The sequence below is a fragment of the Haemaphysalis longicornis genome, unplaced genomic scaffold (genome assembly GCF_048455015.1).
Source record: "Haemaphysalis longicornis isolate Haplotype H1 unplaced genomic scaffold, Haemaphysalis longicornis Haplotype H1 scaffold_7, whole genome shotgun sequence".
Taxonomy (NCBI): Eukaryota; Metazoa; Arthropoda; class Arachnida; order Ixodida; family Ixodidae; genus Haemaphysalis; species Haemaphysalis longicornis.
In genome coordinates this window covers 101,703,620-101,731,612 of record NW_027526422.1, presented here as the reverse complement: position 1 = coordinate 101,731,612, position 27,993 = coordinate 101,703,620, and the positions used below count along the sequence as shown (strand labels likewise).

The 27,993-nt window shown below is 45.3% G+C and overlaps 1 protein-coding gene across 1 annotated transcript; it reads right to left on the bottom strand.

The window, feature by feature from the left end:
- Position 1: 1 nt before the first annotated feature.
- On the bottom strand, positions 2 to 23,058 carry LOC144146182 (chymotrypsinogen B-like). Its single transcript, XM_077678150.1, has 6 exons — positions 22,970 to 23,058; positions 22,478 to 22,661; positions 15,205 to 15,328; positions 2,560 to 2,719; positions 1,077 to 1,204; positions 2 to 407 (listed from the first exon to the last, which is right to left on the bottom strand). Exons 1-6 carry the CDS (start codon positions 23,028 to 23,030, stop codon positions 210 to 212), a joined length of 855 nt encoding a protein of 284 aa, XP_077534276.1. The 5' UTR covers positions 23,031 to 23,058; the 3' UTR covers positions 2 to 209.
- Positions 23,059 to 27,993: the final 4,935 nt, after the last annotated feature.

Sequence of the window (27,993 nt, the reverse complement as noted above, 5' to 3'; positions counted from 1 at the left end):
AAATAGCCTTTATTGTCAAATGTTGTCAACTTTCTGCCTGTAGACGCCACAGGATCGCTTTATTGAGAATGCCGGAAAGAGGCAAAATACAGCTTAAGCTTTGTTTGAAGTGCTTCTACCTGGTCACAGCAACTTGGCGCATATACAAGCAAAATGTGTATACAAAACCTGCAGGGGGAAAACTCCTGCCGCTACGAAAAGTTGCGCTACTAGATACCACAAATGTTCAGCTTCGATGAATTCCGGTTCAAATAAGGCTGTATAAAATCGCTGACGTAGTGTGAAACCCTTGTTTCTGTCGCTGATGCGTGACGAACATTGTTCAAGAACCACACACCCGAGTGAACGAGTCCAAACACTGTCCATGTCCCATTTTTGCCGTGAACCACTGGTCCGCCACTGTCGCCCTAGGTAGTCGAAAATGAGATTTTAAGCGTCGCATTATGAAGGCACTGTACAATGCCTAGTGTATAATTTAAAGTATTATAAATACAAAAAAAGTATCAGGCCCAAACCAGTAAACACCATTCGGGCATACCTCCCTTCTTTTACCGCTTCTAGATAATCAAAATTAGTTAACGTTTGTCCTTACTACCACTGTAGAAAACATAATTTGCTAATTTGAATTGTTGGAATAATGATAAAATGAGAAATTACAGTGCAATGAGTGCACTGTGGAAATAATATTACATTATGGCCATTGCGATTAATAATAAGGTTAGATAAAAGCTACCGTAGCACAATATTTTGTTTTATATCCTTGTGGTCATGTGGGTGAATTTCATCACGTGTGCGTGTGTTATTTTTAAGATAATCATCGACGTCAAACTTACTTGATCTCATATGACGGTGTGCCTTCGTAGCTCTACGTGTGCACTTCTGTCGTGTGCAGGTGATCATTTCATTCTGAATCAACACTAAGCAATTGTCACCGATATGTCGTATGGATACGAATGTATTTCTTGTAGCTTACCAACGGCTAGTTTTTGGTGCACGCACTTCTCACCAAATGGAACTGAATGGTTTAGCTAGAGCACACCAATCACGGTAGTTCAACTACTTAAACGGATACTCACTCGTCGATGAATTCCGGTAACACCAAGGACACAGATAAATCTGTCCCTGTTAACTATCGATTTCGAACACGGGACCTCTTGTATCAAGCCTTGTTTTAGTTCCGTGGGCTTTTCCTTTCTTGTAGTTGCTGTGAAAAAAATTAAAATGCTTGATTATTTGGCCACATGTAACACTTAAGGCCAAACTGAAAACCAGAAATTCTGTTTCACTTTACCTGAGATGGATTTTAAAAATGAAAAGTAGAAGACAGTAATGCCATATTTTAAATATCTTTTTTCACTCTGTAAGCGACAAACGCCACTAATAAAATATGCTGCCTGCTGCACTCAACCAAGGTTACGTGGGGACGCAGGCCACTCTCTAAAAGGCGCAATGAGGTTGTTTTGTTTTTAAAAATACGGTCCCACCGTCTATTTCGTATATAAAAAATTATAGCAGTCTCAAGGAGCTAAAACCTGACCGTTGAGGCAATAAGATATTCAGCCTTTTAACATTAAGCAACAAGCCCCGAGTTAAAAAACAGCCCAGATGTAGCGCCATTGTATTGCAACCTTGATTTTGTCTCGTCTTTAGCATGGCGTTAAGGAATTTATCTTCCAAATTAGTGACTGTCCTATTCATTTCCGTAGTGGCAGTTTCTTTATAGTCGCAGGTCTCCTAAAGAAACAGTTCCCCACCGTTTCGACTGCGCATATGACTTCACTGGCCACGAAATCTCTTGAATGCTTTTTGTGTGCCTGAATTTACGCATCACCACGTTGAGGACTACCTAATAAATTCTGTCTACTAGTTGGTACAACTACGCTGTTCCCTAACAAGGCGATCTTCATAAAACTGTCACCAACGGATTCACACGGGTTCATCGGGTAATGCAACGTCCGCATTCGTTCTTAGATCATTCCTTGGACAAGACGTCTACTTTGTATTTCCTGAGAGAGTCATGTTACAGCTAGTAAGCGGGTTGTCTTTCCGCACAGTTCTACACAAATAAATTAAAATATAGGCCACCGTGCCACACCAACCACGTACAGTGCGGGATTTAAACCTTTTTCAGTGTGTACTCACTTAGGTAAAAGGGTACATCATTCAGTCAGTCAGTCAACCTGTCTGTCGCTCTGTCCGTCACTCGGTTGGTCGCGCGGATGAAAAATTAACGGCCAGCCAGTTTGTCAGTCAGTTGTAAGCGACGAACATATGTTACTTAAATCCATTGATGTCTTTCGCTATATCGCAAAGATCGAGAATTTTGCAGTTATACGCGATAGAGGCAATGCGTTAGCGGCGTTCGGCAAGAAAGCGGGCAACACGTGTTTCTGCTTTTAGTTTTTGTCGAGATGATTACATCTTTGGGTGGCGTCATGTTTTAGTGTGTGATGTTGGAAGCTGGGGTGTATTTTTATATACTAATAGCACGAATCAAAGCTGTGTCTTCGCGGCCCTTTGTGTGCCATTAAGCATTGTTGCGGAATATGCATCACTCACATGTGGTACGTCCCCATCCTGTGACGTGGTACGTAGATCCCATTGGCAGTGCTTCGCGATCACTGGGAAGACACACTGGAGATATGGCCTCAGAGAAGTTCACTCTGTCCTGGAGCGTAATGATGGCGATGTCATTCAATCGAGGCAAGCCTCCTTCCATCTATAAATTGGGGAGGGGAAATACAGAAAAAGAAAACTTGAGTGAATTTTTATGTTTTCTTGGAAGCAACAAGTGAAGTTTTATATTCTTTTTATACTTTGCACGCGAGGGCAATATCGCAAGAAACATTAAAAGCTCCAATTGGTTGACGGGTCGACACAGCCATGATTTTCTGTGTCAATTTTTTAACGAAGAACTGTTTCAACGTAAGATATAAACCAACTTTTTAATAGCCGCTATTAGTTTATTTAGTTGTAGGTGGAGTGTAATGGCCAGGAGGTCCCGAACAGTTTCTTTCTCAATGACTCATCGACACTAAAGTATCACTTGAAAGAATGGTTTCCATCGCGAGCTTTCGTGGTCAGAGCAGTCCTCCCGATGTCTAGTCATTAGGAGTGTGCGAATATTCGACAATTGTGAATATTACTCGAATATTAAATATGATATATTCGTATTCGCTTCGAAAACTATGTATGAAAAATGTTTCGAATATTCGAACGGGTTGGAATAATCGACTATTATCGAATTTTTGGATTTATAATTAGATTAAGGGGGGACGCGTCTTTCAACTTGGGAAAAAGGACCACAACATCGTTTTTTCGAAAGCCACATATTCGGCTTCTATGTTTTCTATCCTGCGCATTCGCAAAGTTTTTCCGCGGAAAACCATCGCAAAGTGGCACAATGTCAGCGCAAATGGACGGTGACAAATTTCAGCGCAAATGGGCGAAAAAACGGCCATTTTCAGAGCGCTGTATCTCCGCAACCGTGCCGCCGATCGCGGCCATTTTGGTATCATTGCTAGTTTTTTTTTTAAGAACGTTTAGTTTGCCACAGGGCATATATATGGGATTATGAGGTGATGGTGATCAGATGAAAATGAAAATGTTCGCTTTGCGGATGAAGTCAAGGAGTGAACGATGATGGCGCACATGTGTCCATGCGGCGTATGCGGAGGCGTCGTCTACGCGGACGCCCGTCGCTGCAAGATGCCGCAGTCTCGTCGGCTTCAAGGCGAGGCAGGACCACAACAAGTGGTGCCGGTCGGCAATCGCATCGCTGCGGTGGCACACTGGGCAACCAGGGTTTGTAAAGGAACCTCGGTATTGAGGGCAGTGGCTGGTCACGGCGGGAGTTAAGGCCACCCCCACCCGAATCCTCCTGTGCGCAACCTCCTCTGCACGGGTAAGACCAGGGGGAGGGTGGCAGCACACGTTGGAATGAGAGCACGTGTGCGGCGCCGGAGGTGTTCTTTTCTCGTCACCAGGGGAGTGCCATCATCCAGCTCTAACGGGGAAGTCGGAGATGGAACGGATGCTGCCAGTCGGGCTGCTACGTCTGCCTTGCAGTGTTCTGTGAGTAGGTCACGTGGAACCCATTCAATAGAATCTTGTGAGCGATTGTTCTTGAATACTCTGAGCCAGCACAGGGCTACGACTAACTAACCGTAGTAGGCGGACTGCTTGTAGAACGTCGGTGCGAACTACGATGCGCGCCCCGGGCTGCAAAGTGATTCCGATTACAGAAATCAGAGCCTCTCTAATGGCTACAAGTTCTCCACAGAACGGTGATGGAGGTTCCGGGACCTTAAAGCTGGACGTCTTGCTGAGGGCTGGATGGCTAGTGCAATAAATGGCAGTGGCAATCACAGTCTCTTGTATACTGGCGTCAGTATATAATATGATAGAGCCGGGTGGAAGGAGGCTATCCGTGTCGCCGATGCGTGTTTGAGGGCAGACGCCGAAATGTTGGAATCTGGACGACGAAGGTCAGTTGGTTTGTTGCCACTCAATTGCACGGACTGCCACGGGGGAAGTAATCGCTGCGGAAGGGCTGGTAGCGCATGAGAGACTGCGTAAGCTATTAATGCTCGCGCCGAATCACACAGTGCATTCTTCAATTTCCGAGCTTCGCGGCGTTGATGGACAAGTTCATCCAACGTGTTCAGTTGGGCTTGTTTCTGGAGAGCAACTATAGGGGTGATGCGTGGAAGCGCAGTAATTGCTCTCATAGCCTCTCTGTTAGTCGCTTCCAGTCGATCCCACTGTGTTGCCGTCAAATGCTGTAAGTGAGCAGAGTACACCAAGCGCGGTTGTAAAACTGCTCTCACTATTTGTCGCGCCACGTGTGAGCTGGCTCCACCAGCTTTGGGAGCAATACGGCGTACTAGTGACAGCGTTTGAGCAGCTTGGTCTTTAGCCTGAGCACGCCAAGCTGTCGCCATTCCTGACCGGTGTATCAGCAATCCCAGGACTTTGATTGCTGGGCCCTCCTGCGTGTTCGTGCGGTGATGCCGTGGTCTCGAGCGTCGTGCCCATTCGATCAACGTCGCTGGTTCGATTCCTCGTCGAAGTATTTTTTTTTTCTTTTCTGAAGGTTCTATCAATTACGAAAAGACGTCGTTCTTTTTGAAATGGAGGGTTTGTGTTGTTACGCCCTTTCTGTACTACGGAATGTCCGTTGTTAAAATTATTTCCGCTGTCTAAATTAGGGAAATGTGTCCGGCAACATTTTACCAGCAGCTTTCTTCGTGGCGGCATGCTCGCTAGCCTTAGGAAAGAAACTGGCGACGCGTCAAAACTCAAAAGCTTCGGCGCGCACGGCGTAGCTGCACTGTAAACATGTGGCCAATTTTACGGAGAAAGCTGCTGGTAAAATGTTGCCGGACACATTTCCGTAATTTAAACAGCGGAAAGAATTTTAACAACGGACATTCCGTAGTACGGGAAGGCCGTAACAAAACAAACCCTCCATTTCAAAAAGCACGTCTTTTCGTAATTGATAGAACCTTCAGAATAGAAAAAAATACTTTGACGAGGAATCGAACCCGCGACGTTGATAGAATGGGCACGGCGCTCGAAATCACTGCACAACCGCACGAACACTGCACTCTCGCCGAACAACCTGTATAATACATGGTTGTCCACCCTGCGTGAGCCATACATCGGTGTTTACTACCTGCCTTACGGATTTCCTTGCTGATAAAGTGCGATTCCTAAATAGCGCTTGTGCAGTAAGGTTCCGTGAAGACCACACAATAGTTGATCGCTATTAACTCCGCTGTTTCGAGAAAGTGCTCGCAAAAATGTGTGTGACTGGCTGCGACTGCGATTTCGCACTGCGTAAATAGTGCTTGCTGTGCTTTGGTTGTAATCTTTAGGCCAAATACTTCGGCCGATAATGATTCCTTAAGAACTGAATTACCTCCCGCATCTCTGCTTCTGCACGGAAATGACCTTATATTTTCTACAAGTGTGCCGGTCACACAAGCATGTGCAGTTTGCAGGTCCGGGGCAGCGACGTCGCCGGAACGTCGTAAAGACAAGATACAGCGCTCGTGTTGAGCAGTATGGGCCTCACGGTCCTCACTAAGTCTACTACACTTTAGACACTAATGAAACAGAGCCGCATTCATTACGCCACGAATGTTGTCGGGCGCAGTTTTCGCTTCTCGATCGATTCCCGACGATCGAGACGAAATATATTTCTTGCAGTTATTAATAAACTGATCTGTTTCTGTTCTGCATCATACAAAGGAAACGCCCGTATTTTTCAAAGCAGACAAAAATTCCGTTTGACGTGTAACGGAGAGAGCATCCCTATACTGAGGGACGGAGCACACTTCCGTTAAATTACCGGTGTTTGCTTTGTTCTGCATCAAACAGAACACGGCTCTGTTTTATTACGGCCATCTGGTCCGTACTTGGTCGTAAAAGTACGAATTGTTCTACTGGGTGCTGCGCGTTGTTCTAGTGTGTGATGCGCAACCTGGTACGACTGAACGCCAGTAATTGTAATTATTTCCTGTGACTTTAGCTTTAATCTTAAGAGTGACCTGACGGGACATGTCAGGGGATAAACAAAGTATGAGATGTTGCGGTATACGAGTGCCGCTATGCGGGTGAGCCATATCGCTTTTAAGTGCGAATGCACTTCTTAAGCGACCCTGAATCACGCGTCCACCGCCGTCCGTCCATCCGCACCACATACCCACTTAGGGCTATTGGCCAAGAAGAGTTCCTAATTTCTTTAGCACATACCCACTTAGGGCGATTGGCCAAGAAGAATGCTTTCGCATCACCCGTGCATTCCCACTTCCCCATCGACGACTGCTGCTTCGCCAGGAGCGGAAGTCGGGGCGAGTACTGCGGCGTCTACCTCGTCGGTCACGTCTACGCGAACCTCGTGTCGCACGCCGTGTCCACCTCGCCAGTCAGGGACGAGTCGCCGTACAGTGCCGTCTACACCGACGCGTACTCGGGCGACGGAATCGTGGTCGTCACCTTCTACCTCGCGCCAAACATCTCGCGCGACGACGTCGTCGAATACGTGGACGCGGCGATGGAGAGTGTGGCCAGGCGCGTAAAGCCCTCGGACCCGGTCGTGGTTGTTGGGGACTTTAACGTGGACGTGCGAAAGGGCGGCGAGTGTTTGATGGAATACATGCTCGCCAACCACTCCATGACGTGCCTACCGCTAGAGGCTCCCACCACCATCAACGGCAGCTACATCGACCTGGCCTTTGCGATGAACTGTCTGATACGCGCGGTCTTGCAACAACTCTTGACCGTACATTTCAGTGACCACAAGGCGGTCATAATGACCGTCAACTACAACGACAACACCAACAAGTGCTGAATAAAGAATACTGTCGTTTCACTTTACTTGCGTGTGTGTGTGATCTCCTCGAACATACACTTTAATTCACCAAGATTTCCAGAGAACGACTAACGGGGTGTGTGAATCCCCACTTGATCACGCGGGGGTGTTAAATGCAACTAACGGGCGAATGCCAACACAGTTCAACATAACTCCCCCTCATAGCATCACCCGTGCATTCGCACTTCCCCATGCTCCCCTTCGGGGAAATGCGGGTGAATTTTTTTTTGCGCAACGTTTCCTGTGCACTTCGAGTAATCATGCAAACGGGTCTGAGTTAGGAATAAGAACGTGTTGACAGTGTTAAAAATGCTCCTTACCGTCGGTGAGTTTAACACATTGATTTTTAAGGAAAAATATTATGGCGCATGTCTACCTCAGCGCTGAAGATACTATCCTCAATCAAGGATCCCCCCAACATCCAGACTGTATGGACACCAGGCCATTCTTCCCTCAAGGGAAACGAGGTGGCACACGCCGGTGCCCGCGCTTTTACATTCCGGGCGTTTTCGGCGACGGAAGAGGACCTTTCCGAACCCTCCATCTATCCCCCGGTCTCTCCCCGATACACTGAAACCTTATATCATTATCGCCAACTACGGCTTCAATACCCTCCTCCTCGCCCATCCTTCGGCATACCGGCGGCTCGCATTTGGCGCCGACTGCAGACCAACACATTCTACAACACCACGATACTCCACTACATCTCTCCCTCGACTTACCCCTACAACTGCCCTTCTTGCTTCGTCCCGAACACTACCTACCACCTAGTCTGCGAATGCCCCTACGCGCCAAACGCCCTCTCTTCCCCACCCCCTTAGCAGTGGGAGCACGACCTGGCCAGCTCACGGTGCGAGGACCAAGAAAGCCTCATCACTCGCGCCCAGGCAGCTGCGCTAGCTCGCGGCTATCTGGACTGAGTAAGCCACCCACTTTTATGCTCAATAAATGTTTTCCAATCCAAAATCCAATCCAATGCATACATCTACAGTTTGGTGGATATGGGATGCCCTGAATTTTAAGAGTATCAAAAGATGTCCATGTTTTGAAGTTGGAGTTATGCAGAATATTATACCAAGCTTCAAAGTAGCCCATTCCTACCCTTTTGGAAAGTAAACTTTTGGCAATGAACGCCTGCATGTAGTCTCCTGATCCAGGCAGGATATAAAGCATAAAAAAAGTCAAAGTTCAATTTTCTAATTAAAGTAAAATAGTGTACTGAAGTCGTTGCCATGACCAATGCAGAGTGAAGTTTTGCAGTGCGATACAATCAACCAGCTAGGCTACTTTGCATTGAAAGCCAGTCCCCCCCCCCCCCCCCCCCCTTGGTCCGCAAACTGGGCTGTGTACTTTTCACAGAGAAGCTGAAATTGATGTTTTATGCAAAGAAAAAGGCTGCAAAACGCACCCCAGTTTCAAGGCAAGACATTCCAGAAGCCCCGTGTTAAAAAAACACGAAATGCTACAACCCTAGCGACATTTAAAGAACGAAATCTGTTTTTCAACTTCGGAATCCGATTTCTCAAAACAGTTTTTTTGCCACCTATGTCTCTTGTTGTAGTGATTTCTTCGTGGCCTGTAGGTCTATTTTTGCTTCCATTTTTTGCGTCACATTCTTCGATGAACAGTTCCGGTTGTGATACTCTTGGTTTTTCAGGTTTATTATTTGTGAATTTTTTATTCGAATGGTCATTCATTGTCTAAATGCCTGTTGTACATTCACCTCTAAAAGACTGAAAACTAAAAAAAACTGTGTTTTAATAAAAATCTAAGACTGTCACGACCTCGTTCATTCATTTGGGATAGCAAAGTACTTTGAACAAGTATCCTATCATGTTTTATAGGCCGCTCAAGCGCGGTACAAGTTGGACAGAAAGAAAAGTTTATAAATAAAAAGTTTTCAAAACATCACTTTGAATTTTTTATGGTGTTATCACAAAACCATTTCCAGTTGTTGTGCTAATTTCCATCAAAAATCACAAAGAAATGAAAAGGTTTATTTTGAAAGCCACATTCCCCCTTTATTATTCAATATTCGATTCGATATTCGAAGCTAGATATCCGTATTCGATTCGTATTCGAAAAATGTGATATTCGCACACTCCTACTAGTCATAAATTTGCATTACCATAAGGAAGGTCGCACGACAGCTTGCTTTACCAGCGCTATGCAGTGAAGTGCAAAATCCTTGCATGCAAATCACTCCTAATTATTCCTAGTGAAAGAAAGCACAAACACGCAGGACGCAAGCACTGGCAGAATTGCCTACTTGCGTCACGCAGGGTACACGACAAAGTAGGGAGCAAGTCATTCATTGGGACGACCAATATTTTCAGATGAACACTTCTGGGGCGGTATTCTCTAGTTTTGTCCCTTTTGCGTCCCTTTCAAAAGCATCCCTTTTGGCAAGCCCTGATTGGCTAAAAGCAAACAACCGGAAGTGACGTAAGCGCAACAAACCTACTTCCAACACCCACTGCTTAACCGGAAGTACGTCACAATGAAAGGGACTTAAAAGAGACATTTTCAAAATGGACAGTTGCGAGAATACCGCCCCTGAACTTATTTCCTTTGTCTAGGCTTTGCTGCACAATTTTACCGTGCAGCACACGCTTCGAACATGCGCCTTACGGTTGGATGGTGTTTGGCTGAAACCTTTAACAATGTACTTTGGGTATCGCCATTTTTGATGGACAGTCGTGCCGCGATATTGCGCAAATAGCTTTGACAACTTGCCCTGCGGAGTACATAAAGAGAGTCGCCCATCTACAATCTTGTTGGCATAGCGAACTTTTCCCATAAAGATGACTGAATCTTTTATTCACCTTCTCTTGGTTAGTACGCATAAGCGATGTTGTAAAAGCGGCGTAACGTTTAATATTGCTGGGTCCTTTCTAAACATTTTTGCTCAAATGCTATTCAGTGACTTTCAATGTGTTACTATTAGCTATCAACGTAGCGCTGAAGACTGGGCCGGACACTGGGAAACATGAACACCTTTATACCGGTATAGAAGTAAAATGACTCATCGTTAGAGAAACCTGGTTTTAACCAATAGTAAGACTAAGAAATTGTTGCTCTCATAACACCATACAAGACGACGCGCTACATGAGGCAGTGGCGTTGCAGTCAAATTACGGAAATAATATCGTCGGGGAGGGTTCCGGAATCCTTCTGTTCACGTGGGTATCTTTAACGCGCGCCGAAATATCGACCCAAGGGCGTTTCCGCTTTCCGCCTACGTGAGAAAACCCGCCACCATGGCAGGGACTCTGCGATGTGAGTAGACAGCGTAGTTGTTATATTAGCAAGAAAATGAATTGTCAAAATTGACGACAAATTGACTTCAAATTGGAATTGAGCAATTCTATAATTTTACCTAATTCAAGGGCGGGAAGTCTAGAGAAGTACTGGAAAAAAAAGACGGTTGTTCTAATTTTCTATTCATTTCATCTGTTCAGGTTTGCATGTACGCGTGTATGTATATTGATAAGCAGATATGTATATATGTAACTTTATCTATGCGCGTGTACATGGTTGTGAGGCGTGCTTCTATACATCTGCATATTGCGTTAAATCTGGTACGAATATCAACATGCTGGAATGAGAAAGGCTGTTTTTTCAGTCGTGATATTTTTGTTCAAACAATCACGCGTTGTTTAGTGTATTTGATTGTGTATAACTTTTATTTTTATGCGTGCAACGTGTAAGCGCACGATGTCGTCTGCCCTGTTTGCCGCTTTTCCTTTGCATCTTTTCGTATTTTTCCTCAGTGGGGGGTAGCAAACAAGTCAAGCTGTTTTTTTGTTTGTTTTTTTTCTTCTTCTCGGTCTCGGTCTCGATCCACCACGTACACGCTTAGCTTTCACGCTCAGTTGTTTAACAATCTTTGCACGAGTGAATTTAATATATAAAATACAAGAAGCTTAAAAAACAGCCTTAGCAGCGGGGTTACATAAGTTAGGCTTCAGGTTTTTCCTTGCAAACGGCAGATATATTCTACTAACTTCATCGCAATACAACACCGCTACGAAAGTAGGCTGCTCAGTCATTAAGTGATCCCCCGTAATTATATTTTTGAACACCTCACCGGCAAAATGAAAAAAGGCTGATAAGCACATGAAACTTTTGTGCGCGATAATTTAAACATGGATGTAACAAACCTCTTTACAAGAAATTCCTGGATTTAACGAAGTTTATCAACTTCCCATTGCCGCTTCTTTTGAAGCCGTGAATTTTCGACCTCTAAGTAACAAAACGTTGCGGCGGGTAACCTCGATATGACGAAGTCGGCAAGCTGATCAGACATTGTTTTTGGCTCTTCTACGGAAAAATCGATCGAAGAAGTTAACTAATTTAGCGAATAATAGCACTACTGTTAAGAGCCAGCAGCAACGACCACATTCAGAATCGCTTAAAAACAAAATTCGCTATGATGATCATGAATAACGGAGTGGCATGCACCATCCCGGAACTAACGTATCATCTACTTCTGCTTTCAGTTGTTTACGTGACACCGCACCAGGTAGGAAGAGTAACTACACTTTCCTGTACCGCAAACTACCATGCGTTTCCACGTGTGAGTGCAGTCTTTGTTCGCGACAGATTTTAGGCTGCAAGCCCGTTCTATCGACGTGAAGTCGCGCGTCTCCACAGCTATCTTCCGTAGAGGTTCCTCGGTGGTCAGTTCTGCTGCGAAAAAACGAAAAGTTGTGTCTTTTCAGGACAAGCTCATAATTTTAAGTGGCGCCTCTACCGGCGAGAATCAAGAATGTCGCCATCTTGTTCTGTATCCCAGCTGGCACCCTCTCAATAATTTTTAGTTACATAAAGAACATAAGGTACGGGAAAAACGCCCTTGCAACACACGTTCGGTTTTTAAACGTGTTAAGGCACCAAACAGTGTCAAGGGGAAGGTTATATTTAAAAATATATACGTTTGTGAATACCGGGGGTAAGTGACCTTGCTTCTGCTGAGTGCCCACCCAGGCAGCAGAGAAAGTGTGGCTCAAAACCGGCCTGTCTACGGTCTTTTTTTGACATGTCCGGCCTGCATCCAGGTTCTGGCAGCCACTGATTGCTCATTGAACAGCTAGTATTCGGCCTCCAGCACTTCGGTATTTCCCTGGCCGCCCATGTTCAGACACACAACGGCAGGTACCCGGCTGCCAGATATATAGTTTACTTGCGGCGGCCGAAGTTAAGAACAAGAACGGCCGACGTACGACTTTAGGGCATCCTTTTTTCCTTCGGGAAGCGGTGTTCAGTCGCAGAATGGCAAGCAACCGACCACGGAATATTCGTATTCTTGTAGCAGTTGGTGTTCGGAAGGAGACCGGCCGAAGTGCGGCAGCGGCGACTTCGCTCTTTCTATGGAGAACCGCCCGTCTGGCTGCAGAATATTCGTTTTCTTTGGGGAACGAGTGTTATAAAGGAGACCGGCCAACCTACGTCCTCAGGATGTACGTTTTTCTTTCGGTTAGCGGTTTTCAGTCGAATTACGGCAAGTGAACGGCCGCAAAATATTTGGCATCCCGTGTTCTGGAGGAGACCAGCCGACGTTAAGGTCTCAAGTTACAAGTGCTTTTTTTCGGTAAGGGATGTACAGCCGAACAACGGCAGGCCTCTGCGATCACAGAACCCATGCACAACTACTGTTTAGAAGCAGACCGGCCGGCTCATGTCGCGTTTTTTCTTCAGCGAGGAAAAAGCCGTTAAGGCGCCGAACGAGGCAGACGCGTTGTTCACCCACCTGGAGTTTATACGCTTTAAATGCACGAACTTCGTGTGTCCAGCAGTAATGAGTGGTATTAGGTAAACCGGCAAGGTGCAAAGACCAACTGGACATTACCAGCTAACCTATGAGGCCATAGGAATGCCATTTATTGCCCCAACAAGACTGTCGCACGGACGGGTGAGCTAAGCCTCTCCAGGCAGCGCTACCGCGCATCGCCCGCCGGCCTCGTCGAAGCATCAGCTCGAGGCTATTCGCCCCCTCGAGAAATGAAGAGCATTGCAGACATCGACACGGCAGAAACGTCCGACGCGAGATGGCCTTGCTTCGTGAAAAATAACTAGCCTGCAAGCACGTCCATCAAGCTGTCACCACGCAGCAGCGGAATCGGTGCCATGTCAAAGATTCTTCACCAAACAAAGGCAAGGGCGAACATAACCGCAAGTATCCGGCAATTCTTCTGGTAATGATGCGGCAAAAAACAATGTTGCATTACGTTTTCCGTGCCTAAACTTTGTGCCCTGCACTGTGTGTTGATCTGATTTTATGACTAACTATTTAAAAACAAGTGTTATCTTATATTCGCGACAACAACAGAGCCTTGTAAATGATGAAGCATTGGCTTATAATTAGTTGCGGTGTGTGATGCTGAGCTCAGCTACACTTGCGATAAAGATTCGTATAGGTGTAGAAAGTGCGTATGAGCGACCAGAAGACAAGTGTACTTATATGTGTGTGCTCTGTCCAATAAAAGGTTAGTTGCGAGTTTGCGCTTGTCCCGTCCTTTCTGCATGTGTTCTTTGTTCGCGCTAAGTGCGTGTTTATTCACCAAGATGAGCCAACGCGCCCAGCAACACGTTCTTCCCAAATGGCGTTTTCGTGCTGTTGACAGCGTGACTGAGTCATCTGCTTGGGCTGCATGCAGTCGTCGTCCACCGGTCTCAGTACAATGTACCGTGGCTGGACTCCAATGCCTGTAGCATGGCCGAACTTCCGGCAGTTTTAGTCCGCCTGGACTCCGACGACCGCATCTCGGCTGACCTCCGGTGGGCGTACTTCGGCCTCATACGGGTGACTTTGGAATGGCCGGAGCCATACGGCGGAAATTTGGGCGCATGAACGTAGGCCGGTCGACCCGCAGACGGAGACTGGCCGTTTGATAGCCATGGGAGAGACGGCCGTGTACGGCAAAAAGGCCCACATTTGGACACGGGCTGTACACGTCTACCGGAAAAAGGCCGGTTGGAAAATCACTGGCCAAAGTACATCGGCTTGAGTTAGGCCGAACGGTCCTGTGCTGCCCGGGACGTGGTGCCTAAGCTCGTGCGAAAGCGGCAAGCGCAACTCACGCAGTTTTTGACTGTGAAAAGATCAATGAACGGTGAGTTCACATTCACTGATGTCTATCCTTTTAGCTTTGTTTCTGTTTTATTCCTGCGAGCCTTCTCTCAAAACCTGGATGTAACAAAAAATTCCGAACGCTTGTGAACTTCGTTACATCTAGGTTTTTTTGTACATATAAATGTATTAGTCATTGCGCACCGAGGGATGCACGGAAAATACACGTGCTCGTACAGAGACGACATGTCTTGTTTCATTGATTGTAGGCTTTAACGAGCCGACGCAACGCAGGTGATGAGGCGTCGCGTAGTGCAGAGCTCCGGATTATTTAGACCACCTGGGGATCTTCAATGTGCACTGAAATCTAGTACACACGGGCGTTTTTTGCTTTTCGCCTCCATCAGGAAAGCGGCCGCCACGGCCGGGAATCGAACCAATGACCTCTTGCTTAATAGCACAACCCCCTAGCTTTTGAGTTACCGCGGCGGGTGAGACAAAATGTCGCTTCCTAGATTCAGAAAAACCGTTTTGTATAAAAGGGCCTAACGTGAAGCCCTACAAAACAAGTTTTTTTTTTGCAAATTTTAGGATAATTTTGTATCGAGTAGTGCAACACTATCTGCGCATAATAATACGCCAGCAACTTTTTTATTGGTTTCCGGTTACAGCTTGTATGTCATTTCGCACCATTGTTTTAACCCCTCATGTCATCTTTCGGCGCTATATGGAAGTATAAAACGGAGCAACTCACTCGATCGCAAGGATACTGAGGGTGAACGCACACTTCTTTGACCATGTGCACAGATTCACTTCGGTCTCTTGTGGTGCGTTTGTGAGACCCCAGATGCACAGTGAACTTGGTATCTCTTTCTGGACTGGAAATACAGAATAGATAGTTGATATTCCAATGTCCTCCGTACAACATCACCATTGCCAGATTTGTACAAACATTTCCCTTTGCTGTTATAAAGAGCAGTAATTCTTCTGTCCCAAAAATCTTTATTTTGAGTTGTGCAAGCCTTAAAGGAAGTAAAATGTTGTTACATCGTCAAGATGGTTTAAATTAGACAATGAACTGTTGTTCGCAAATTTAGTGTAGGTTTTAGGTACTTACAATTGAAATCAACCAATATGAGAAGCAGGCGTAGCGCCAGGTAAAAATATGGCTGATTGTAACAAATACATCTTACATAAGATGCAAACGGAATATTTAAAAACCAGAAAAGAACAAAAACAAAACACCTAAACTTCACAAAAATGAACTTGCAAAATCAATTATTTGTATCCTTTGCATCGCGTCCAAAAACACGACCGCAAAAATAAATACCCGCGGAAAAGAACACTGAAAATGAGAATAAAAATAGGGAAAAGGAGCACGCCTCCCAACGGCCTGAATTTCCACTAATATGCGTAATTGAAGAAGTAACCCTTTTAATCGGTATAATGGCGTAATGGAGAGAGTTGAACCAAGGGCATTTTTAAAATCCAAAGAAGAGAAAATTATAAAAAATAGTGTATCTTTAGATAAACGAACTGCCCAAAATGAAAATACCCATTACAGAATTGGGCGCGAAAGCACGAACGCGAAACTAAAAAGAAAGGGGGGAAAGAACGTTGCAAATAGCAATGATAGAAATCGCGAAGAATTGGCAATTCAGCACAACGCCTTCCATCTGCGGAAAAGTACATAATGTAAAGTACGGAATATTTACGCAATCGGAGAAAATAAACAGACAGAACTTGAAAACAGTAAAGTAAGCCACGTATTCGTCTACTCATAGCCAAACCTGTCTGTAAAAACACAGACAATGTAGAAAAACTGCATAAGTATGCTACACATTACTCGACAATTCTCGGAAATTTGGCAAACTGCGTCCTAAGTTTTTGAGATATGGCTTCGTGTTTATACATGTTTTTTTTATCAGCCTTTCACCTTAAGAAGAAAATATTGGTCTGAGAAAGTGACTCATACAATTAGTGCACTGTTTCATGAAAATCATATCCGCGACATGTCTCATGTGTGTTTTCTCTAGGGCCTGTTTGTTTGTGACGAAGCATGGGGTCGCGTTGCAGAAGCCACAGAGTTCACCTTTGTGGTAAAAATACCCAGGTATTGCCTGCATGAGATACGATACTTTAATTCTATTCTATAAAAAACCAAGTGCCAGCAAGTTTTGAGAGGTGATAAAATTCCTTTTGGTCACTGATATTTCCTTCATTGTTAAGGCATACCTAGTGCGTTCTTTAAGGTTGCTTTTTAATTTGCTCGTGAAGTTCACATGCTGGCGCTGGCTTTGAATGATAAAGAATGGTTGAAGCACCGATTTCCCTGCAACTACGGCGTTCGGTCTCCAACAGCGTTAAGAAATGTGGGGCTCCCAGTCAGTCTCATGCCCCTCTGGTTTTGGATAAGTGTATTGAATTATTTTTTAACCCAAGCCGGTTCGGAAAAGGTAAAGGAGAAGCAGTGTGACATCATTCTACCACAATGAACCAGTGATCACGTTATAAACAAGGGGATAGTATTAGTTCTTCGTCTGACTCAGCAAACGACAGTTTTGGACTAACAAAACGTGCGTTGTGCGTGGCAGAAAAGCCAGCAACTTTTTCCCCATCACGGCGAATGAACCGCAATTTCGCAGTCCTGCGGACTGGTGGCATATGAAGGCTTCGCCAAAGGCGTGTGGAATTAAATGGAATGCGCTCCACATATGATAACTCAAAACGATTAGGTTATTAGAAATTCCGGCGTCCTTAGCAAAGGAGCTACAAGTGCGCCTAAGGTGCATCATACTGAAGGGCTACAGACGAAGTTAGACAGCAAAGGTATCGCGACAGAAGAGAGTCCATACTACGGTATCTTGACTCGTCGGCTGCTGACGAACGGTTACATAGTGTTGTAAGGAAGTTGGAACAAGTCAGAAAGGTTAGGTGCGCAACGTCTTCACGGTGCTACTGATAGCGAGTCCTCCTAAAATCAGCCCTTTCCCTTTGAATATCAACGGCTACACAAAGTATAGACTATTTCACCCAGCTTGTTATTGCAGTGGGAACGCCGATACCTTATCTTTACAAACACCTCTCCCCGAAGTACACTGAATTCAGCAATGCAGAAAAAAAACGAATTTTCGCAGGACAACCTCAACAGTGATTTTGTAGAAACTGCCCATACCGAACGTTGGAAGGTATAACAAACATAAAAGTGCACATTCTTAGATACCTTCTACACCGGTCTTTTCTCAGATCCTCTGTAATTGCTCTAGCGCTTGGTTGTATAGTCAAGAAAGGTTGTATTGCATTGACTGCGTGGTTTAGGCTTCTAATGGTGTTGTGAAAAACCAAGCACACCAAGAAAAAAACACAGTTCCAATGGTCACAATTGAACCTGGGTCACTCGCGTTACGAGAGCGACTTCTTCGGATTGGTCCATTCGGACACGGTTTTCAAACGCAAAGCTCTTGAAGGTGATCTCGCGCAGTGTCGTTCCCACCGACGCTGCCGTTCCCAGGCCTTACTTCACGCCAGCACTTGAGTGGCTGAGTTGAAATGGGTGCACCGGACACTCATGACCGGAGACCGGAGACTCATTTACCGCATCGAGGTTTACAAGGACACCGCCGTTGGTAAGCTTCGCCGCATGCCGAGATATGAGCCATGGATTTGAAAGTTGCTGAGGACAGGCACGTCAGTGGAGGTGAATGTGTATGTGATGAAGTAATTCCTGGTGTGATTAGAGGTGATTCTTCATCTGGTGCGTGTTTGGTATTGTTTTTTTTCGTGATAAGATCAAGCTCAGCCAGTGAATGACGTTGGGTTCGGTTTGTGTCAGGTCAGGGTTTGGGTCGGAGTTGATGGGCCTCTGAGCTTTGTTTCGGTGTATTCTGACTAGTGAGAAGCTTTTCGTGCACCTCTGTTATATTTTGGAGAGGGACTGTTTTTTTTTAGAGCAGTTCAACTCTGGAGCTCTTAATTTCCAAACTAGAAATATCTGCCTTTGCCATTTTATTATATCAGTCAGGTATCTAGGTAAGCGCCACACGTGTCCTACTGTTCGTATTTGGCGCTTCTCGTTTTAGAAAAGCTACTGTGCAGCCTATTGCGTATAAACGGAACCACGATGTTCAAACGCATTTTCACACAACAATGTTTCTGAAGATAAAGCGGACTTAAGCCAACTGGTTTTTAAATTACTGGAAGTATTTTCATGGTGTATCATCATCATCATCATCACCAGCCTATCTACGTCCACTGCAGGGCAAAGGCCTCTCCCATTATTCTCCAATTACCTCGGTCCTGTGCCAACTGTGACCAATTTATCCCCGCAAACTTCTTGATCTCATCTGCCCATCTAACTTTCTGCCGCCCCCTGCAACGCTTGCCTTCTCTAGGGATCCACTCTGTTACCCTTAATGACCAGCGGTTATCTTTCCTTCGCATTACATGCCCTGCCCACGTCCATTTCTTCTTCTTAATTTCTACTAATATGTCTTTAACACCAGTTTTCTCCCTGACCCACTCCGCTCTCTTCTTGTCCCTTAATGTTACACCTATCATTTTCTGCTCCATTGCCCGCTGAGTCGTTCTCAATTTAAGTTGAACCCTCTTAGTGAGCCTCCAAGTTTCTGCCCCGTAGGTGAGTACCGGTAAGATGCAGCTGTCATACACTTTCTTCTTCAGCGACAATGGTAGGCTGCTATTCATAATCTGAGAATGTCTGCCATATGCACCCCACCCCATTCTGATCCTTCTAATTATCTCTGCCTCATGGTTGGGATCTGGGGTCACAACTTGGCCTAAGTAGATATATTCGCTTACCACTTCCACTGCCTCGCCACCTATCTCAAACTGCTGTGCTGTCCCGAGGTTATTGATCATTACTTTAGTTTTCTGCATATTAATTTTCAGTCCCACGGTTCTACTCTGTTCGCCCAGTGCGGAAAGAATTCTTTGCAATTCGTCTCCCGAGTTACTTAGCAAGGCAACGTCATCAGCAAATCTGAGGTTACTGAGGTATTCTCCATTAACCCTTACTCCCACCTGTTCCCAATCCAACGTTCTGAATACTTCTTGTAAGCATGCTGTGTATAACATTGGAGAGATTGTGTCTCCTTGTGTGACACCCTTCCTAATAGGTATTTTGCTGCTCTCCCTATGGAGGATGATGGTAGCTGTAGATCCATTGTAGATATCCTCTAGAATTCTTACATAATGCTCATCTACCCCCTGGTTCCGTAATGCCTGAATGACTGCTAGGGTTTCGACCAAGTCAAATGCTTTCTCATAATCTATGAAGGCTATATATAGGGGTTCAGTATATTCAGCGCACTTTTCTATCACCTGATTGATCGTGTGAATATGGTCCATGGTTGAATAACCTTTACGGAACCCTGCTTGTTCTTTAGGTTGACTGAAGTCTAAGGTTGCAGAGATTCGGTTAGCGATTACCTTGGTAATCGCTAACCGAAAAATATGGTGGCGAAAAATATGGTGGGGTGGCTTCTACACGCCTTACGAAGGAGCTGTGTTTTTGTAGGCAACTTTTCTCGATTACGTGGCTGACATCACCACCAGCTACCCTGGTACGAGGTGAAATGCTTTCATTTCGGTAGCTCCGATACAGTCCTCCCCGTTGACGCTTTTTAACCTGCCGCGTGCACTTATTTCGTGAGTTTATGGATGTGTTAAAATAATAAATTATGGGTCATGAAAATCAACTTGTAGTAGCCACACAATACCGGCCAAAATATGGCAAAGAAAGAACCATCTCATGGGGTGATGATTCATAATTTAAATGAGGGAAGGCGTCGCTTAGAACCGTGGTAAAACCAAGAAACTTGATTTTTCCCTTTTATTCTCCTTCGGTGAGGCCACACTGAAGCGGTCGTGTTTATATATTTTTATCGCAACACAGCTTTACTAGGATCTGTCTGGCAGTACAACGTGGCCGCATGATTTTGTGACTAGAAGCACGTAGAACACCACTGGCTGTTTCACTGTATCTATACAGTCGAGTCCACTTATAACGATACCGTTTATAACAATATATCGGATATAACGATGAACAGCTATGCCACCGTCAACTTTTTGTTCTTTCTGTGGTAAAATAAACCGCTTATTACAATGCTCCAGGGCAACGATATCGGATATAACGATTGAATCCGGTTATTTGTGCACAGAAAATGCAACACTGGTGACTAATGACGTGGTTGCGCAGCCTACTCAGGTAGGGTCTTCGTAGGAGGCCCAATGCGTGACACAGTCCCTCGGGGACTTTTTTTCCGCCAAGCACATTTACATCAGCTAAGTGAAGCACCTAGAGATGCTCTTGGAAAAGATCTGCTGTTGCTTCAAACGCGGGAAACAAAGATGACAACTGTAGATAATTTTCCGCAAATTAGTAGTAGTACGACCTTGCTGGCGTGCGAATAAAATGTTTTCAGCTCTGTTCGATCTGTTTATTTCGCAACCCGTTTTAAATGCAGAGCATTTCTTAGCCTCGCCTCTTCCTGCGTCGGACGGCGTCCACAGCTCCGCGTCCACAGCAGGTGCGCGAATGCGTCGTAGTCAGCCCGTTCACTCGTCACCCCCGGAACGCTCCGTCGCGGTCTCTGCCACGGCCGGGCTGGAGGAGCGGCGGGCGCGCACTTTCATATGAAAGTGCGTGATCGCCGCTCCTCCAGTCCGGCCGTGTCTCGGCGTAACAGGTGCGTGATAACAGCGCGGTGGGGCGTAGAAGAGCGCGCGCTGCTTGCGCATGCGCGCTCTCCCTCTACTGCGCGCGCTGCAAATATAAAGCCGCTAGTGGTTGCTCGTGCTTCAGTCACTGCGTTGCTCCTTCCTTCCTTGGTTGACGCTCGCTCCCACGTTTACTCGTGTCTGCTACTCCAGTATCACGGAAGAAGCGATGGAAGCAACACTGCCTTCAATCAGTACTGAGGCCCCAATGCTCTGCATTTACTCGTGTTCCCCTCGCGGGAAGGTGCGGGAATTTTTAAATGCGCAGCATTTCTTAGCCTCGCCTCTTCCTGCGTCGGACGGCGTCCATAGCTCCGCGTCCGCAGCAGGTGCGCGCATGCGTCGTAGTCAGCCCGTTCGCTCGTCCCCCCCGGAACGCTCCGTCGCGGTCTCGGCCACGGCCGGGCTGGAGGAGCGGCGGGCGCGCACTTTCATGTGAAAGTGCGTGCTCGCCGCTCCTCCAGTCCGGCCGTGTCTCGGCGTAACACGTGCGTGATAGCAGCGCGGTGGGGCGTAGAATAGCGCGCGCTGCTTGCGCATGCGCGCTCTCCCCCCCGTACCGCTCTACCTCTACTGCGCGCGCTGCAAATATAAAGCCGCTAGCGGTCGCTCGTGCTTCAGTCACTGCGTTGCTCCTTCCTTCCTTGGTTGACGCTCGCTCCCACGTTCACTCGTGTCTGCTACTCCAGCATCACGGAAGAAGCGATGGAAGCAACACTGCCTTCAACCAGTACTGAGGCCCCAATGCTCTGCATTTACTCGTGTTCCTTTCGCGGGAAGGCGCGGGAATTTTTTAACAATTATTGGTTGCAGCGATGGGATTTCCATGGCACTTGGATATTGTTATAAGTGGACTAGACTGCACTAGGTTGTCTCCCCAATGTTTCTCTTCTAAGTGTAAAGTCCCTAAAGTTCAGTGCACAAATGCGTCTAAAGGTTAGTGCACCACTGTTCCCTTAGTGTCTCATTTCACGGGCTTAGGCTGGCTAGGAAAAACTGAAGGTCGAAAATGTTTGTTGTGTGGCGGTTCTTTCTCCTCTAATCTGTTCTACAGTGAAAATACAGTTATAAAGTTCTGAGTGGCTGTTGCGACAGAAAACAAAAGGCCTTACGCCGCAAAGACACTGTTAATTATAGTCGACCATTATAATTTTCTGCTGCAACATTGTGGCAAGGAATAGTTATTAGTGGCTTTTACCGACTGTGCACTCAAAAAAGCCAAGTCATGAAAACCGATGGCTCCACTAAAGGAGTCGCTATGTACTTAATTGCAGAAAGGTGCAACTCACCAGAAGCAGTGGGCAGCTGTCAGGACATGTCGGTCACTGATCAAAGCACCCCCGCAGAAATCGTTACCATTACTGTCGTACAAGCCAGCCATCCATGGCCAGCTGTGAGGAATGGCGACCTGGCCTCCGAAAACTCGGTCCTCGGGTTCCAGCATGGGCTGGACGGCAGGGCGACCGCATTTCTCTGCCCACAAAAAAAATTGTAACGTAAGCATTGTTTTAGATTTGCATTTCGGCATCCACATAACCTGCTGGTTTTCGCAGGCGAAAAACCTAAAGGAGTGCGACCTTTTTTGTACTTGGGCTAAAGTGAAGACGGTTCATTTCAGGTGATCCGGTTGCTAGAATACAGAGATTTAGCTTAGTCTACAGCGCATGCATTCCCGCTGTTATACGGATGGCTGCGCATTCGTGCGACAGCTATTAACCTTTTTAAGCAAAGGAAAGTTTGAAGGCTCTAATCATATTCTAATGTTTAAAAAAGCGTCTCACCTTTTTGAGTGGCCAAAGCAGCACCAAACAGCAGAAAGGACAGCAAAAGTGCCTGCCCCATACTTTCACCAGCTTCTCTATATCGGACCTCACCGATGGGGAAAAGATTGCGAACCGTTGTGGGTGCCACTATATATACTCCCTCTTATCAAGTCGCGTTTACGCAATCGGACGCTCTGACTCTGGGGGAGGCGTACTTTCGCTTACAGGTGTAATCTACCTTATTCCTCAAAGGCATGACTTGATTGTAGATTGCTTGCAGTGTCACATAACTACATGCTTACAACCTGAATACAAAGTGCAGTGTTTACGTGTAGACAATTATCGGCTACGGCAGGCTGTTCTAGGTGAAACAAAATTGCCATAAAACTACCATACGAACGAACAATTTCTTTTCACTAGAGTCGGTTTCACTGTAATGTTATATCGTTCCTTAACTGCAATATCCCGTGCGGAACAACTTGTTTGGGAAATTTAACATTTCCGTACAGAAGTATTTCGCGATGTGTAGTACCAGCACTGACGTTTGGCATCAGTTCAGGAACCTGTCGGCTCCGTGCTTCTCCCCTTTCGAGTTTTGTGTTACGAAATGATTATGTTCGAAGCAAGAAACAAAAACGACTCCTTCTGCCCAGTGATGCCTCTAATCTAACGGACAGAATGTTTGAGTTATAAGTTTTATGCAAGCACTTTGCCTCGATACTCCATGGCGAATGAGGCACCATGTTTTGTAGCTCAAGTGATGACGTCCTCATTTTATGCCAGTTGTAATGTTGCTAGTTTGGTTTGTTTAGATACATTGTAAGAAATGTATCAGAAAGTTTATTACACTGCAACAAAATTACTCAAAGAAAGATTCTTTGAGCAGGGAATTAAGGTGTTTTCGAAAAAAGCTGCAATTAAAAAGCGCTATACATTGATGTTGCCAAAAACAAATACATGAACAATATTGCATACAGGATTCAAATAAAGGTAATTCTCTAATATTGCAAGACTGCGTACAAATGCATGAACTGAAACAATGGCAGGAGCCAGAAATTTAGCAAGGTGGCAGCTTGGCATTAGAGGATACTTTTATATTTCTTTTCTTTTTGTCTTCTTGTCGTTCGTAGTCTTGTATGTCCGGCAGAAAATAAATGGAAAGCCTGGGAAGCGGCGTATCCTTTTTTTGTAAAGCATTTGAAGCTCACGCATATTCCTTACAAGTTTAAGCTGTTAAGTGCCAGTTGATAAGACAGATAAGGCTGATAGGTACCAGTTGAGTAATTTGACGAGCATTGCACATATTTTTTTTGTTTTACTCGTTCCTCTCGTTATGTTAATGATCCTATCTCTGAATTTCCTCTCAGGCTGTTGAAAGAGTTTGTGTTTTTTGTCAATGTAACTAGTAGGGGTATTTATATGTTGCATATTCTCCCTACTGTAAGCTAGAAGGCAATGACGGCAATAAAAAAAGGAAGAAGAAGTCAAGAAAATTTCTTGAAATTGGTAACATAGTAAATGTAGTTGGAACAGAGGACTATTAAAAAACACAACAGCCTGCGGCACTCATTCCCTTTCAATATAATGGTTGATTGGATGCCCTGAAGCACTCAACACCTGTCATTTTCTATCTTCCTAAGGAAGAGGGTTGCAAACGTGCACCTTCGATTTATTCAGCTAATTTTATGTATACCGCAGGACAAGATTTATTTTTGTAATGGCACCAAGTTCCGCCAAAGCAGGTCCGACGCTTGGCTTTTCCTGAAAAATATCGACGCTAGGAGCTAGAGAACCCGTAGAGGCACACGAGCTTATAGACGATCTCATGCACAAAAGCTTCTTGTTGTGCTCACGAAATTACGGGTTTCACTGCCACGGTATCCAGCCACACCCTCGAGCGTTGTACTTTAATTATATGTTATGCGTAATTATCATTTATTAGAAATAATACCATACAGAAAAATACGACAGCGTATACCATAAGTTGCTTTGGGTTCCATCACAGTATTGCACAGGATTGCATAATTATCTTTCCGATACTCTCCAACCCAGTGATAATGATCCAAGATATAATGATATATCGGTTATAATGACCATATTTCGTTGCACGTACGGCTTTCCTATGCTACCCCTTGAAACTGCGTTCATACATACCAAACACTTTTCTAAACGTCCTATTTTTATAACGAACACTTCCTACACGGTAACGGTAAAAATATGGTGCATACACAACGAAAAAAAAATCTAAGCAGTCCCTAAAACATAAGAGAGACCGCGTGCTGGTACCTTCACAGCTTCCATGTAATCGTGAGGAAGATATCCCAGATCGGCGAGCACCGTACAACCCATGTCACTCACTTTCCAGGTATTGCTCCAGAGGCAGACAGGCAGTGAGGAAAAAAAATGTGTGAGCATGAAGCCCTGCTGTGAACTGGCGGTAATTAGCAGCCCTAATTTGTACGCCGTCGTCAACGTAATTAAGTGTGAACAATTTAGAAACTGAAGCATATTCAAGAAAGCCAAATGAACCTTATGCGGCGATCCGTATAAACTGCCTCTCAAGCGTTGCTATCACCGGTGTCGATCTTCACGGCGTCCCAGCCGACGTGACACCGGCCTCGCACGCTGCAAAAAGCGCCAGCGGTTACTTAGCTGCAATCTAGAGATCCCGGTTCACGAGATACTTCGTTTCCACATTTGCTGATAACAAATCATGATGGCATTCAATCTTTCGAACTTTGCTCTTCTCCGGCCGAAGCGACGCCGCCACCGGAAGGATCAGCCTGTCGTGGCTGATGACTACGGAAGCCACTGCGGCGAGTGGAGGTTTTCAAGACGTACCAGAGAATGTCTTCGCGGGCATTGAGCCGGATGCGGCAGGTTCGACACAAACACAGTTTAGTTCGTTCGTATGCAAGCATGGAGCGCCCCTTCATGGAGCGAAAGTCTTGTCACCGAAGTGCTTGTTCGACATGTACGGTAATTTCCGCGCGTTTTAAACGGCGAGTCCATATACAACGAACTACTGATATGAGGACCAGTTTTTGCGGCATTTTCGAGTTCGTTATGAGCGGGTTTGATTGTTTTATCAAAGGTAGCGCGATGCGAGTGACTATTACACGCACTTTTAAACAACAAAATATCTGATCAGATACCAGAACTGAGCACAGCAATTCAGAGCTTTGAATTCATAATACATACATGCATACATACATACATACATACATACATACATACATACATACATACATACATACATACATACATACATACATACATACATACATACATACATACATACATACATACATACATACATACATACGTGCATACATACATACATACATACATACATGCATACATACATACATACATACATACATACATGCATACATACATACATGCATACAATTCCAGCAACGGTCGGCAGAGCCTTTAACTTACGCCATGGGAAAACGCCGGCTGCACTCGGCTTTTCTAAAGCGGTTTTGAACAGCTCACCGGTAAAGCTTGTGCGGTTGGGGGTATTCAAATTTATGCGAGAATCTAACATTCTCTGTTGCCTGTTTTCCGAATCGCTGTTTACTTAAGCAAGAACACGCTCTGCCTCTGAAACATTCGATTTCGCAGTAACGGCACACCACGAGTGCGGAGCGCCACGCAGAAGACTATACCGAACGGACACAACAATCCACGGGGTGGGCTGCCGTATCGTGATAGTTGAATTGGCACTGCGCCATGCACGTCTTTCACCCAACAAAGTTGACCACTGCAATACAAGGTTCGTTTTGAATGCACGAAGTATATGTCCTTTGGCGTTGAGGGCGCGCATTGAGACATGGGAACCAAACACTACGCATGCATCTTTGGACGCGTCCACAAAATCTTAGAACACTCCTCGCCAACGCTATTCCTACACATCTCAAGGAGAATGATAATCATATCTTCACTCTATAACAAACTGAAACAATATCCTGGATATTTGTCAGCTTGTATATTTTAGTAGGCTTGAGCACCATTCTTTTGCTAAGGTTATTTAGTGCTTGAAAACTCGGTTCCTTTTTATGCAGCAAATGCGTCCATCGAAAGATCTGCCGAAAAGAAAACAGCGGGCATCCTCTTGTGCAACAGCGCTTTTGGCTCAAAGGTGTAGCTCTTGTAAACAGACCTTGTTATCTAAAACGCTTCAATGAATGGTGATTGACGTGTGATTGAATGAAGGAATGAATGGATCTATGAATGAATGAATGAATGAATGAATGAATGAATGAATGAACTAACGAATAAATATTTAATTAAATAAATAAGTGATCAAATTAATAATTAATTAATTAATGTACGAAAGACTTTTAATGGGATGCGAAAAAGGAGGAGGGCAAAGCCTCAATGTTCTCATGAAAGCAAAAACACCCCAGAGTAGGGTCGAGCGCACAGAGTCTTCAGGCTCACCCATGAGAGAAGGTTTACGGCCGGAATCGAGGCACTTAGTTCGGAAACGCTGACTATTAGAAAGATTGCAGCCTCGCCGGAAAAAGGCGCCAGTGGTCAAAAAGGCCTGCGAATGTAGCAGTTTCGGAGCAAATGAAAACGTGCCGTAAGGTTACGGCCTCGTTCCTTAATAACGAAACACCTCTTTCTGTGAAATGCACGCTTGAATATACCACCCGGAGTGACGGCCTTTATAGTTCATGACAAGTTGATATTGAAGTGAGTCGGGTTCTGTCCATAATGTGCTTTTTTAGGGTAGTCGTACTTTGAGCCACTACCAAACTTTTACCCGGGAGTACTTTTTAGCAAACATAGTTACTGGGTGAGACTGGCAAGCTTATTAGCTGAGGGTAAAAAATACTTTCGAAGTTATTGTATCAAATTTCCAATCCTGCCAGATATATTAACCATTTTTTACACTACTATAGAACTGTCACGTTCGTTGCATGCAACGGCAGTCGTAGAAATGAGAACCTGCGAGTTTTGTAAGCAAAGGTCCGTGTCCAATAACTGATCGACAATTTCGACGATTGCTTCTCTAATTTTCGTGACCT